We start from the raw sequence: 13657 nt of genomic DNA on the forward strand, positions 1-13657 counted from the left end.
TTGATGCAGTTTCTTCATAGTGTCGTTGGTCTTCATATTATGATGTTTTTTTGCAGTGGCTGGTACCGATTTTTCCTTTCTGTATTTAGTGCTTCCTGCAGGATCTCTTGTAAGGCAGGTCTAGTGGTGACAGAATCCCTCAGCATTTGCTTGTCTGTAAAGGATTTCATTTCTTCTTCACTTATGAAGCTTAATTTGGCTGGTTATGAAATTCTGGGTTGAAAATTATTTTCTTTAAGAATGTTAAATATTGGCCCCCACCCTCTTCTGGCTTGTAGGGCTTCTGCAGAGATATCCATTGTTAGTCTGATGGACTTCCCTTTGTAGGTAACCTGACCTTTATCTCTGGCTGCCCTTAACATTTTTTTCCTTTGTTTCAACCTTGGAGAATCTGATGATTATGTGTTTTGGAGTTGCTCTTCGTAAGGAGTATCTTAGTGGTGTTCTCTGTATGTCCTGAATTTGAATATTGGCTTGTCTTGCTAGGTTGGAGAAGTTCTCCTGGATAATATCCTGAAGTGTGTTTTCCAACTTGATTCCATTCTCCTCATTACTTTCAGGGACCCCAACCAATCACGGATTTAATCTTTTCACATAGTCCCATATTTCTTGGATGCTTTGTTCATTCCTTTTCACTGTTTTTTCTCTAATCTTGTCTTCACGCCTTATTTCAGTAAGTTGATCTTCAGTCTCTGCTATCCTTTCTTCTGCTTGATTGATTCGGCTATTGATACTTGTGTATGCTTCATGAAGTTCTCGTGCTGTGTTTTTCAGCTCCATCAGATCATTTATATTCTCTCTGAACTGGTTATTCTAGTTAGTAGTTCCTGTAACCTTTTATCAAGGTTCTTACTTTCCTTACATTGGGTTAGAATATGCTCTGTTAGCTCAGAGGAGTTTGTTATTACCCACCTTCTGAAGCCTACTTCTGTTAATTTGTCAAACTCTTTCTCCGTCCAGTTTTGTGCTCTTGCTGGAGAAGAGCTGCAATCATTTGGAGGAGAAGCAGCATTCTGGTCTTTTAAATTTTCAGCATTTTTGTGCTGGTTTTTCCTCATCTTCATGTATTTATCTACCTTTGATCTTTGAGTCTGATGATGTTTGAATGTGGTTTTGTATGGGGGTCCTTTGTGTTGATGTTGATGTTACTGCTTTCTGTTTGGTAGTTTTTCTTCTAACAGTCAGGCCCCTCTTCTGCAGGTCTGTTGAAGTTTTCTGGAGGTTCACTCCAGATCCTATTTGCCTGGGTATCACCAGCAGAGGCTGCAGAACAGCAAGATTGCTGACTGCTCCTTCCTCTGGAAGCTTTGTCCCAGAGGGGCAACAGCCTGATGCCAGCTGGAGATCTCCTGTATGAGGTGTCTGTCAACCCTGGAGCTGGTATTTTGAAAAGATTAACAACATAGATAGGCTGCTAGCCAGACTAATAAAGAAGAAAAGAAAAAAGAATTAAATAGATAAAATAAAAAATGATAAAGGAGATATCACCACTGATCCCACAGAAATACAAGCTACCATTAGAGAATACTATAAATACCTCTAAGCAAATAAACTAGAAAATCTAGAAGAAATAGATAAATTCCTGGACACCCTCCTAAGACTAAACCAGGAAGAAGTCGAATCCCTGAATAAACCAATAACAAGTTCTGAAATTGAAGCAGTAATTAATAGTCCACCGGCCAAAAAAAGCCCAGGACCAGACAGATTCACAGCCGAATTCTACCAGAGGTACAAAGAGGAGCTGGTACCATTCCTTCTGATACTATTCCAAACAATAGATAAAGAGGGACTCCTCCCTAACCATTTTATAAGACCAGCATCATCCTGATTCCAAAACCTGGCAGAGACACAACAAAAAATGAAAATTTCAGGCCAATATCCCTGATGAACATCAATGCAAAAATCCTCAATAAAATACTGGCCAACCGACTCCACAGCCCATCAAAAAGCTTATGCACCATGATCACGTTGGCTTCATCCTTGGGATGCAAGACTGGTTCAACATATGCAAATCAATAAATGTAATCTATCATGTAAACAGAACCAATGACAAAAATTATTTCAATAGATGCAGAAAAGGCCTTCGATAAACTTCAACACCCTTTCATGCTAAAAACTCTCAACAAACTGGGCATTGATGGAACATATCTCAAAATAATAAGAGCGATTTATGGCAAACCTTTAGCCAATGTCGTACTGAATGGGCAAAAGCTGGAAGCATTCCCCTTGAAAACCAGCACAAGACAAGGATGACCTTTATCACCATAGTTCAACATCATATTGGACGTTTTGACTAGGGCAATCAGGCAAGAGAAATAAATGAAAATATTCAAATAGGAACAGAAGAAGTCAAATTGTCTCTGTTTGCAGATGACATGATTGTATATTTAGAAAACCCCATCATCTCAGCCCAAAATCTCCTTAAGCTGATAAGCAACTTCAGCAAAGTCTCAGGATATAAAATCAATGTGCGAAAATCACAAGCGTTCCTATACACCAATAACAGACAAATAGAGAGCCAAATCATGAATGAACTCCCATTCACAATTGCTACAAAGAAAATAAAATATCTAGGAATACAACTTACAAGGGATGTAAAGGACATCTTCAAGGAGAACTACAAACCACTGCTCAAGGAAATGAGAGAGGACACAACCAAATGGAAAAAAAATTCATACTTATGAATAGGAAGAATCAATAGTGTGAAAATGGCCATACTGCCCAAAGTAATTTATAGATTCAGTGCTCTTCTCATCAAGCTACCATTGACTTTCTTCACAGAACTAGAAAAAACTACTTTAAATTTCATATGTAACCAAAAAACAGCCCATATAGCCAAGACAATCCTAAGCAAAAGAACATAGCTGGAGGCATCAAGCTGCCTGACTTCAGATTATACTACAAGGTTACAGTAACCAAACAGCATGGCACTGGTACCAAAACAGATACATGGAATAGAACAGGGGCCTCAGAAATAGCACCACACATCTACAACCATTTGATCTTTGACAAACCTGACAAAAACAAGCAATGAGGAAAGGATTCCCTGTTTAATAAATGGTACTGGGCAAACTGGCTAGCCATATGCAGAAAATAGAAGCTAGGCCCCTTCCTTACACCTTACAAACTGGGATCTAATTAAACTAAAGAGCTTCTGCTCAGCCAAAGAAACGATCATCAGAGTGAGCAGGCAACCTACAGAATGGGAGAGAATTTTTGCAGTCTATCCATCTGACAAAAGTCTAATATCCAGAATCTACAAGGAACTTAAACAAATTTACAAGAAAAAAACAAACAGCCCCATCAAGAGTGGGTGAAGGGTATGAACAGACACTTCTCAAAAGAAGACATTTATGCAGCCAACAAACATGAAAAAGAGCACCTCATCACTGGTCATTAGAGAAATGCAAATCAAAACCACAATGAGATACCATCTCACACCAGTAAGAATGGCAATCATTAAAACGTCAGGAAACAACAGATGCCGGAGAGGCTGTGGAGAAATAGGAACACTTTTACACTTTTGGTGGGAGAGTAAATTAGTTCAACCATTGTGGAAGACAGTGTGGCGCGATTCCTCAAGGATCTGGAACCAGAAATGCCATTTGACCCAGCAATCCCATTACTGGGTATATACCCAAAGGATTATAAATCATTCTACTATAAAGACACATGCACATATATGTTTACTGCAGCACTATGCACAATAGCAAAGACCTGGAATCAACCCAAATGTCCATCCATGATAGACTGGATAAAGAAAATGTGGCACAGATACACCATGGAATACTATGCAGTCATAAAAAAGAATGAGTTCATGTGCTTTGCAGGGACATGGATGAAGCTGGAAACCATCATTCTCAGCAAACTATCACAAGGACAGAAAAGCAAACACCGCATGTTCTCACTCATAGGTGGGAATTGAACAATGAGAACACTTGGACACAGGGTGGGGAACATCACACACCAGGGACTGTCAGAGGATGAGGGTAAAGGAGAGGGAGGCATTAGGACACATAGCTAATGCATGCGGTGCTTAAAACCTAGATGATAGGTTGATAGGTGCAGCAAACCACCATGGCACATGTATACCTATGTAACAAACCTGCATGTTCAGCACATATATCCCAGAACTTAAATAAAAAGAAAGAAAGAAAAAAAGAAGTCAGTCACTGTCCTTACAAGGCAACTAATCTTATGTGACTCTCTCCTTTCAAGTTTTGGGAACTGCTCTCTGTCCTTGTCCCTTAAAGTTTAAGTTTGCTAGTGAATTGGGTGCTCCCAGCTGTGAATATACTGTCTCGTAAGTTCTTTATCCAGTTTTGAGTGTGCCATGTGTTTACAGTTGAGAACTGACTTATGCAGACTTCCACTAAAGAAACTAAACTATCATTCTTGAGTAGGATGTAGCACCACCTCTCCCATAATTTGAACCTAATCCAATCACAGATATCAGTATATTAGGTCAATGGTTGATCTTGGTAGACAAGCTAGACTGCCTGTGGTCTCTTACTACTTCTGGCCAGCCAAGGGACAGGAACTAGCCTACCTATTAGTATGACTGATCACAGGGCTAGAATTGGTGAGATGCTTGCTCTCCATTGCCCCTAAAACTATATCTTCAATAATAGTTTCTGCTATAACCCAAATCTCCTAACTTCAGCGGGGCAATAGCCAAATATCAACCAGAAAGACGGATAAAAGAGACACAGGATCTAGCTCAAGTTCCCAGGACACCCAGAGCCTCCTCAGGGGGATAGTGGAGAAAGGGAGGGCTTCTGGGGGCCTGAACCTGCCTCTGCCACTAGCTGGCTTGGTGCTATTAAATGATCCACCTAAATCTGTTTCACATGCCTACTTAGCACTTGAGCTAACTGCCCGGATTCCTGTTTCCTGATCTGTAAAATGTGGAGATCAACCAGATCTAAGTTTTGCCCAGATGCTCTCTAGCTCAAAATTCTGTTACTAAAAGCAAAGTACTCTAAGAAAGTACTCCCTAAAAGTACTTCCCATGATCATGGCATCTTAAGATAGTTTAAATTACTAGTAAGGTTTTTTGCCTAAAATTTAGAAAAAAATTAATTGAACAACAATTAAAATGAAATGACCCATAAGAAAAGAACAATGCAGTTTCAATCAGAGCACCAACCTTGACTAAGCTCAGAGCAAGGGAGAACAAGCAGAGCCCAGGGACTTAAGGGGGTATCTGGCTTCCTTCTGAGGTGTGAGGGTAAGGAAGAACTCATGGTCCCATCACTCCAAAGGCAACTTCTTAAAGCTTTGGCTTTTTTCTTTCCAGTTACCTTTTAATGCAGGATGATTAAGTCATCCTGGTTATCATTTCAATACTAAAATTTTAAAAAGTATGATCATCTAATTTAATTAATTTCTCAATTATTTATTGACAATAGTAGGAAATCTAAAGCAATAGCAGTGTGCTGCAGTGAATATGCTTGTATATAGTTTGGTGTACCTCTGCTCATTTAATGTGAGATAAATTCCTAGAAGTGGAACGGTTAGGTGGAAATGTAGGAGCATTTTAAAAGATTTTGGGTGAATTTTGTGAATGACCTTCCAGAAAATTCAGATCAATTTACATGCCCAGTAGCTGTTTGGGCATGTATTTCCATGTTATCTTTAATATACATGATGTGGAACATGTGGGGCAGAGCCCAAATTCTTCCTGAGATATTACCTGTGCAACATTTTACTTTCCAAATCAGCCAAATCAGACAGAGCACCAAAATCAGACTGGCCACCAAAATCCATAAGCCTTTGTTATCGGAAGCTGTTTCTTGGCTTGGTTCTAAATAAAACAGAGAAACAAAGTCTGTGAACTGGAAGAAAAGGTACCAAATAAGAAATTTGTGGGTGGGTGAGGGTGGAGTATGTTTACTATTTTTAAAACTAGTTATTTCTGCATTACAGGTAGGAGGCTGAATTAATATGAAAACACTTTGCATAATAAAAAGGTCCTTTAGGATAAAGCCAAGAACCCAGACTGGACAGGAGAGTTTGTCTTGAGCATAAATATCTCCTAGTCTCAGTGTATCTATTGTGGGAAACCTACAGATACCATAATATTATTAGAGATTGGTGGGGGTTGGGAGAGCTGGGAGAAAAGTCTGAAAACCGGAGAGGCAATACGTCTATTATGCCTTTTCAGTTTCTATTGCTTTATACTGTAATAAGAAATAACACATTTTTATAAAGGAATAATTATGTCCATAAATTAGCCTCAGCCCAGTGTTCACCTTGGAGGATGAAGTAAGAGTGCAGTCCGCCATTGGCCCAGAGAAGACAGGGTCCTAAGGGAACAGTGGTAAGTTCAGAGGTGATAAAAGGAGCTAAGTAGAAGCCATGGTCTTGAGTTAGAGGTGGCAGGTGACCACAGAGATAATAGGCACAGTAGTCCCCCCTTATCCATGGGGGATACCTTCCAAGACCCCTGAGTGGATGCCTGAAACCTTAGTACCAAACCTTATGCATAGTATGCACTAATTTCTTTTTCCATCTTCACAGTTTTATAGATAGAAGATTCATTCTTACTGTAGATCTTAGCAATCTCAACATATGCTTTTTTCTCCCTTCAGTTGAGAGCTTTCCCTTAAAGGAAGCACTTCACGACTTCTCTTCGGTGTATCCGAATTGCCAGCATCACTATTCTTGTGCTTTGAGGCCTTTCTTAAATAAAATAAGGCTTACTTGATCACAAGCACTGCAATAGCATGACAGTAGATCTGATTATCCGGAGGGCTAAATGACTAACAGGCGGGCAGCATCCACAGTGTGACATGCTAGACAAAGGGAGGATTCACCTTCAAGGCAGGATGGAGCGGGATGACATGCAATTTCATCATGCTCCTCAGAATGGCACACAATTTAAAACATTATTTCTGGAATTTTCCTTTTAAAAATTTCAGACTGCGGTTGACTTTGGGTAACGAACTGCAGAAAAGGAGGACCTGCTGATAGTGTTTAGAGCTCCTCAGAAATAACTGGAGGAGCCTAAACTTTCTCCATTCTCCAACATCTTGGTCAGGACTAGAATTGTTGAAAGTAGTATTAATGGAAGTGGGGACTCCAGAGACCCTGGGTTACCAAAGTCAGAACCCTGCTAACCTTATGGTCTATGTTCTGGTAAAATATGGGCAGCAAGCGATAGAGCACAAAGGTCAATTCAGGAGGAAAATATTTGTGGTTATCCTTTAGAATGAATACCTCTGTTTACATAACAAATGTAATTTTCTATGAACATACGATAGTGTTTTACAACTAATAAAATATTAATCTCTTCACCTATTTGTGTCATTCTGAAATTCCATACAGGAGTTCCCTTTATCCATGGTTTAACTTTCTGAGGTTTTAGTTACCCATGGTCAACTGTAGTCCAAACATAACCAAATGGAAAATTCCAAGAATAAACAATTCTTAAGTTTTAAATTGCGTGCCATTCTGAGGATGTCACACCCCACCTGGGATGTGACTGCACCCTTTGTCCAGCATATCCATGTTGTACACACTACCACCATGAATCATTTACTAGCCATCTCAGTTATCAGATTGACTGTCATGGTATAACAATGCTTGTGTTCAAGTAACCCTTATTTTCTTTAAGAATGGCCCCAAAGCACAAGAGTAGTGATGCTGGCAATTTGGATGTACCAAAAAGAAGTCATAAAGTGCTTCCTTGAACTAAAACAATTAAAGCTCTTGACATATGAAAAATCATATATTGAGGTTGCTGAGATCTATGGTGAAAATGAATCTTCTATCTGTAAAGTTGTGAAGAAAGAAAGAAGAAAATTTGTGTTGTCTCAACCTACAACAGTTATAGCCACACTGTGTTGTATATGCTAAGATGGAAATGGCGTTAAATGTGAGGGTGGAAGACATGAACAGAAATGTGTTCTGCTTGATGATATGTTACACTGGAAGGCTTTGGGCTTTTATGAAGACTTCAGCAAGAGATCCCTTGAAACAGGCCATTTACTGCAAGTAGAGGATGGCTACACAGATTTAGAAATCAGCTTGGATTGAAAAATATAAAGATTACTGGAGAGGCTGTGTCTGCTGATGATGAAGCTACAGCCACATTTCCATCCAAAGCAAGTCTTTAATTGCAATGAAAACAAGCTCTGCTGGAAGAAGATGCCCAGTAGAACCTGTAATCATAAGAAGTGTGAATGAGGCACCAGGGCATAAACATGGAAAGACAGATTAATCCTGGTACCATGTGGGAATGCATATATAGGGTTTGGTACTGTCCATGGTTTCAGGCATCCACTGGGGGTCTTGGAACATATCCCCCATGGAAAGGGGGGACTAATGTACCTACATAAAGGAGATATTAAGTAGGAACATTAGGTTGACTTTCTACAGTGTTTTCATTTGCATTTGCATTTGCATTTTTCTTCCTCCTAAAGGAAATCCTACAAGGAAATCTACAAGTCTACTTCTCACTGTACTCGTGACCCTCAGGTTCCCCCATCTCTAAAGATATTTGCCCAAGGTCACGTATTGATTCAGCAGCAAAACTTAGCAAGGGTTATTTAATTCCATTCAGCTTGGTGCAACCTTAATTGACCAGATCTAGATTCGAGGAATCATAAGACCCCTATCTTGTTGTAGCACCTCCTGGGAAAGACAACAAATGGAAAAGTCACAATTCAGAATAGGAAACAAGTTCCTTGAAAGGATGATATTTAAGGTACCAAGACTGTTTGCCCTGTTTCCTGCCCTGCTAGGGTGGCTCCTGCCAAGTCCTCTTCCTGGTGGGGAAGGGTAAGCACACCCTCCCCCAGCCCCACCTGCCAACATTTATTTGAGAATGAGAGGTTCCGAAAATACTCTTTTGTCAGAGATGGAATGGTCCTGATGTTTCACTTTGTGTGAACTGAAAATTAGATCTCTGGGTGGGAAGACGGGCCATATGTGGTCTTTAGGACATTTCTTCTTGACTATTTTTTTTTACACTCCAAAATGAATCCAACATGAGGCAACATTTTTAAAAATAGATTGCAGGCTTAACTGTATTTTACATAAAACTGACACTTTTATTTTTGGAGAAAAATAGGAGCTTCAAATGTAGCCCCAGTTTTTCATTCTCTACTCTCAAAGTGGCAGCTCTACAAAGGGAGTGTTATTACTCAATGTCCAGAAGCTTCCAAGTATTTGAAGATCACATAACCTAAAGGACAACCCTCTGCTCTTGTCTCCAAATCTCACCACACAGAATCACCAAAACTTCAAATGTTATACCTCCTAGTTTTCACAATTGAAATGATAGAAACACTTCTAAAACATAAGTTCCACTGGTTCAAATATCTTTATTGAAGGACAGAAAGAGCTACCATGGTCTGCCATGATGTGAAGTTGATAGTTTAAGGGTGGGACCATCTAGCTCACCTAGAAGGTCAGCTTCATGAGTATATATTCCATGACTCGATGGTTAGTTGACTAGAAATATTTTAGATAATGGTTTTTGGCAGTGAACTATCAACAGAGGTAAAAATGAACTGAACCAGGAATATATACTTGGTGCTTCAAATATTGTGCGGTGATTATTTCCAAGTTCATAGACACTGCCATGTTTTCCCAGCATTCTTCAGGACCCCAATTGTAACTTCCTAATGTGTCCCTAGCCTTGACTCCCCAAACATTAGGGCTAAGGTATATATTAGGCACAGCAGTGAGCAGAAATGGAAGATGCTCAGCCCATGGAGTCATCAAAATGTATGTTTCCTCCTCATTTCTGAAGCCCCAAAATCCTGAAAGGAAATCTGTGGGAGTAATTTTTTTTTTCAAGACAGGACTTTTATGTGGTTGAAGGAGGGAGGATAATCGACATCCTGACCAGAAATACCCCTGTAGATTATATTTTGAGAGGGTATCAATGTATTCTTGAAAAGTCAACCTAATTTTCTGTCTGATATTCACAAATCTCTAATGCTATAGCCAAAACCCATTATCCAAACCTACTTGCAGCTTACCTACGTGCACCGTGTGTATGGTGAGTAAAGTATATTCATCCGAAGAAATATTGCACAAATATTCCCCACTGTCTGAAAGACTAAGATCCGTCAAATTCATAGAGAAGTCACTCTGGTTTTTCAGCTCTTTGTTCCATGAGAATCGGGATTCATAGAAAGTTGTATTTTGTGAGGAGCTCAGATAGTAAGCCAGGATAGAGGAAATCCCACTTTCCATTCTGGACCAAGTAACTTTGAAGTCTTGGTTTGGTGAAAAATAATCATTTACAAGTTCACATGAGAGTGAAACATGTTCACTTTGCATTTTATGAAGGCCATCTAACAACACAATAGAAAAGAAAACATCAATGAAGATAAACATTTCAAAAGAATTCTCTAAGTTACACTTAGAAAGCAGAGAACAAAGGCACTAATATTGATATATTTAGAAATAACTTTTTGGAAAGTAATTATATTTGTGCTGTGGTTTCTTACAAGACAAGTTTTACTACCACTATTTTAAAGTTTCCCACCAAGGTTAGTTTAAACCTTCAAGGAGGGCAAAGCCAGGGCCAGCTAGAGGGGTGATGTACTTGTTTTAACTCTTAGAACCTGACAGTAAGCACTCAGGAATGTTGCTACCAGTTGCTAGCCTATTAAACTCAATGTTTGGCCTCTCTAATGCTGGTGTTCCCCAGAACACCCCTTTTGTTACCCTACCTACTCCCTAGTGGTCTCTAACTTTTATGGCCTCACTACTTCTTAATCCCTTTATCTAGACAAAAATCTCATTTTCTGCATGTAAGAATATTTCCAGCTGTAGTGCAGGCAACCTCCACTGGACTAAGCCCTTTTAGGAGAGACTCTGCTGAATTTTCTTGCCTTGCCCCTCCAGACCCAGCTCTGTCTTGTCCTTCCTGTTCTGTAGTGCCGTAGGCTGACCTCTATGGACTGCCATGGACTGTTCTCCCTGATTCTAGACTCAGCTGGCTTCCAGTCTACCTGCAGGAGAGTGATGCCAAAGCAAGCCTTCCAAAAGGCAAATCCAGGGGCTCTCTGATGTTTCAAATCCCTCTTCTGATCCATCCTATCTCCAACACTCAACAAGCTCCTTAGCAATGTGTAAAAGGTCTTTCATCTGTTTTTTTTTTTTTTTTTTTGCCTCCCTCTCCAGGTTCATCTCTTGATCTGTAGATTCCACAAATCCAGGCAATTTTACTTTTCTGTGCTTTTTTCTGGAATATTCTTGTTCTCCTGGAATATCCTACTACTCTTCTAAAATTCTGCCCTTATGCAACTTTCTTAAGCACATATTCTGTAACAACCCCATTTGTGCCCCACCACAGAGAGTAGAATTAATCACTCCCTTTGTAAGCTATGTTCCTAGTTTAATTTTTACATCTGTACTAGATGCTGTGGATCCAGAAATCAGTAGAGACCATGTTCTTAAGTTCACAGTCTGTGAGCAACAAAACTTGGCACGTAATAGCTTTTCAACGAGACCAAACAGTACTGAGCCTAAAGAACTGTTCATGCTTCAAGACACTCAATTCTAAATGAACATGAGAAATTAGGATTTTCCAAAGATGATGTTTATAATATTAACATTTGCAACCCTTTCCCATGTTTCCATTGCTGCCTGACTGATGGAGAATGAACATTGGGTACTCATTCCTTTAACACTGGACTCATGTAAATGTGGTGAATCACCCACAATTTCAGTATATTTTTGGTGAGCATTTTGAGAATATGAGATGCTAGGAAAGAGAAGGCTGAAAAAAACAGCTACCCTCCATTTTCCCCATATAAGGGAGATTGACAGAAAATTTTTGCTTTATTAAGAATAAAATGAAAAACAGGCTGGGCACAGTGGCTCATGCCTGTAATCCCAGCACTTCGGGAGGCTGATGTGGGCAAATCATAATGTCAGGAGTTCGAGACTCGCCTGACCAACATGGTGAAACACCATCTCTACTTAAAAAACACAGAAATTAGCCACACGTGGTGGCACATGCCTGTAATCCCAGCTGCTCAGGAGGCTGAGGCAGGAGAATCACTTGAACCTGGGAGGCTGAGGTGGCAGTGAGCCGAGATCGCAGTGAACCGAGATCGCAGTGAACCGAGATCACGCCACTGCGCTCCAGCCTGGGCAACAAAGCGAGACTCCATCTCAAAAGGAAAACAAATTTGCTTGGAATTGAATATGGAGATAGCAAATTAATTTTTATTAAACAGGTTTTGGATATAGAGATTGATCAGAGTTTGGATCTGTTGAAATAAATGAGAAGAAAGAGTACTAAAAACTGACCATGTTGTGATAGAGGTAGTGGATAAAGATCGATGGGCTAATACTATGTAAAGAAACTAAAAAGAAGCAATTATACTAATTAATATTTTGTTTAATTGAAAGACGAAGTTGTGATCTGCTGAAAGACACGTATTCTTTCTCTTTTGATTTTTTAAAGAGCAATGCTGATAGAAAATCCTGTTTGAAGGATGAGCCACTGAGAAATACACTAATATTCAAGAATAGATTTGCTTCTTTCCACTTCATAAATGTTTTCAATCAACTCATAAATACCTAGCAAGGTAAGAATTACTTCTATTTTATCAATGAGGTATGGTACTAATGCTCAAAAGTAAGAATGATTGCTTAATGTAATACAGTCAGAAGAACCAGCCCTCGGGCTCCGGTCTTGGTCTTCTAACTGCTGCGGATGGATTTGCTTTCTTTTCTTTCATCTTCCTTTCTTTCCTTGAAAATCAGTCCCCATTACCCCCTAACCTCGAAATAGCATACACAGAAAGTCCTGTGGAGCCTACCTTTCATTGTCCAGCGCCCTGTCCATGTTTGCTTCAGAAGTGAATTTTCAATTGTACATTCATAAGATGAATTTGATCCTGTAATATTCAGCGTGCTGTTAATCGAAAAAGGACCCAAAGACCCTGTTTCTTGCATATTGTTTTCAGAGATAGGTGTGTTGTCCATTTTCCACGTGATAATTGGACGAGGATAAACACTTAACACGTTGCATATTAAGAAGCTGTTTGTGTTCCTCTTTTCATACTTCATCATGGGTGTGAGAAAAACTACATAGGAGAAAAAAGGGCACATGAAAAACTGCCATCATTGGCTTTTTTTATAGGCCATCTGTGCAGAATACTGTTTAATACCCATGAAATGAAAAGCTAAGTTTTATGAAAAAAATCTGGCAGTTACTGAAAGGGGGGAAAAAATCCACCTCTGTAGAACCTTAAGATATAGTGTAGTTATCTAGAAGAAATAAAAAAAGAGCAGGCATGGGTATGTGGCAACTAGCAATCTCAATTCTCTAGAAACATAGCTGGAAAAGAAATCTAATGGCCTCACTGAGAAACCAAAATGAGGGTGTCTAAGTCTATAAAATAGAGTTCATGTGGCACTCTACACTTCTCAAATACTGACTCAGAGCACCTATTTGACTCTGTTTACACATAATTTTGTGATTTCTGAATCAAGGTCTGAAGCAGCTAAAAGGGACAGAAGAAAAAGAAACAAGTGCTGGGAAAAACAATCCATAAGAAAATACTGCATATATATGTGTATATATCTATATGTAAAATTGTACTATATATTATACTACATACTAACTATATTACATATAAATGATCAGCAGCCTGATCATTAACAGAGCACATCATCAGGA

The 13657-nt window shown here is 39.3% G+C and overlaps 1 protein-coding gene across 4 annotated transcripts in view; it reads right to left on the bottom strand.

Annotated features, from left to right (window-relative positions):
* Positions 1-13657, bottom strand: part of HHLA2 (HHLA2 member of B7 family) — a 184299-nt gene that overhangs the window by 3818 nt on the left and 166824 nt on the right. For all 4 annotated transcript variants that reach the window (XM_065539227.2, XM_065539228.2, XM_005548228.5 and 1 more), the window contains exons 4-6: positions 12795-13061; positions 9993-10310; positions 5696-5806 (exon numbers count right to left, since the gene is read on the bottom strand). In XM_065539227.2, the coding sequence (XP_065395299.1) occupies positions 5696-5806; positions 9993-10310; positions 12795-13061 (696 nt within the window). The remainder of the gene's footprint in view (positions 1-5695; positions 5807-9992; positions 10311-12794; positions 13062-13657) is intronic.

Source organism: Macaca fascicularis, chromosome 2 (genome assembly GCF_037993035.2).
Source record: "Macaca fascicularis isolate 582-1 chromosome 2, T2T-MFA8v1.1".
In the NCBI taxonomy this organism is placed as follows: domain Eukaryota; kingdom Metazoa; phylum Chordata; class Mammalia; order Primates; family Cercopithecidae; genus Macaca; species Macaca fascicularis.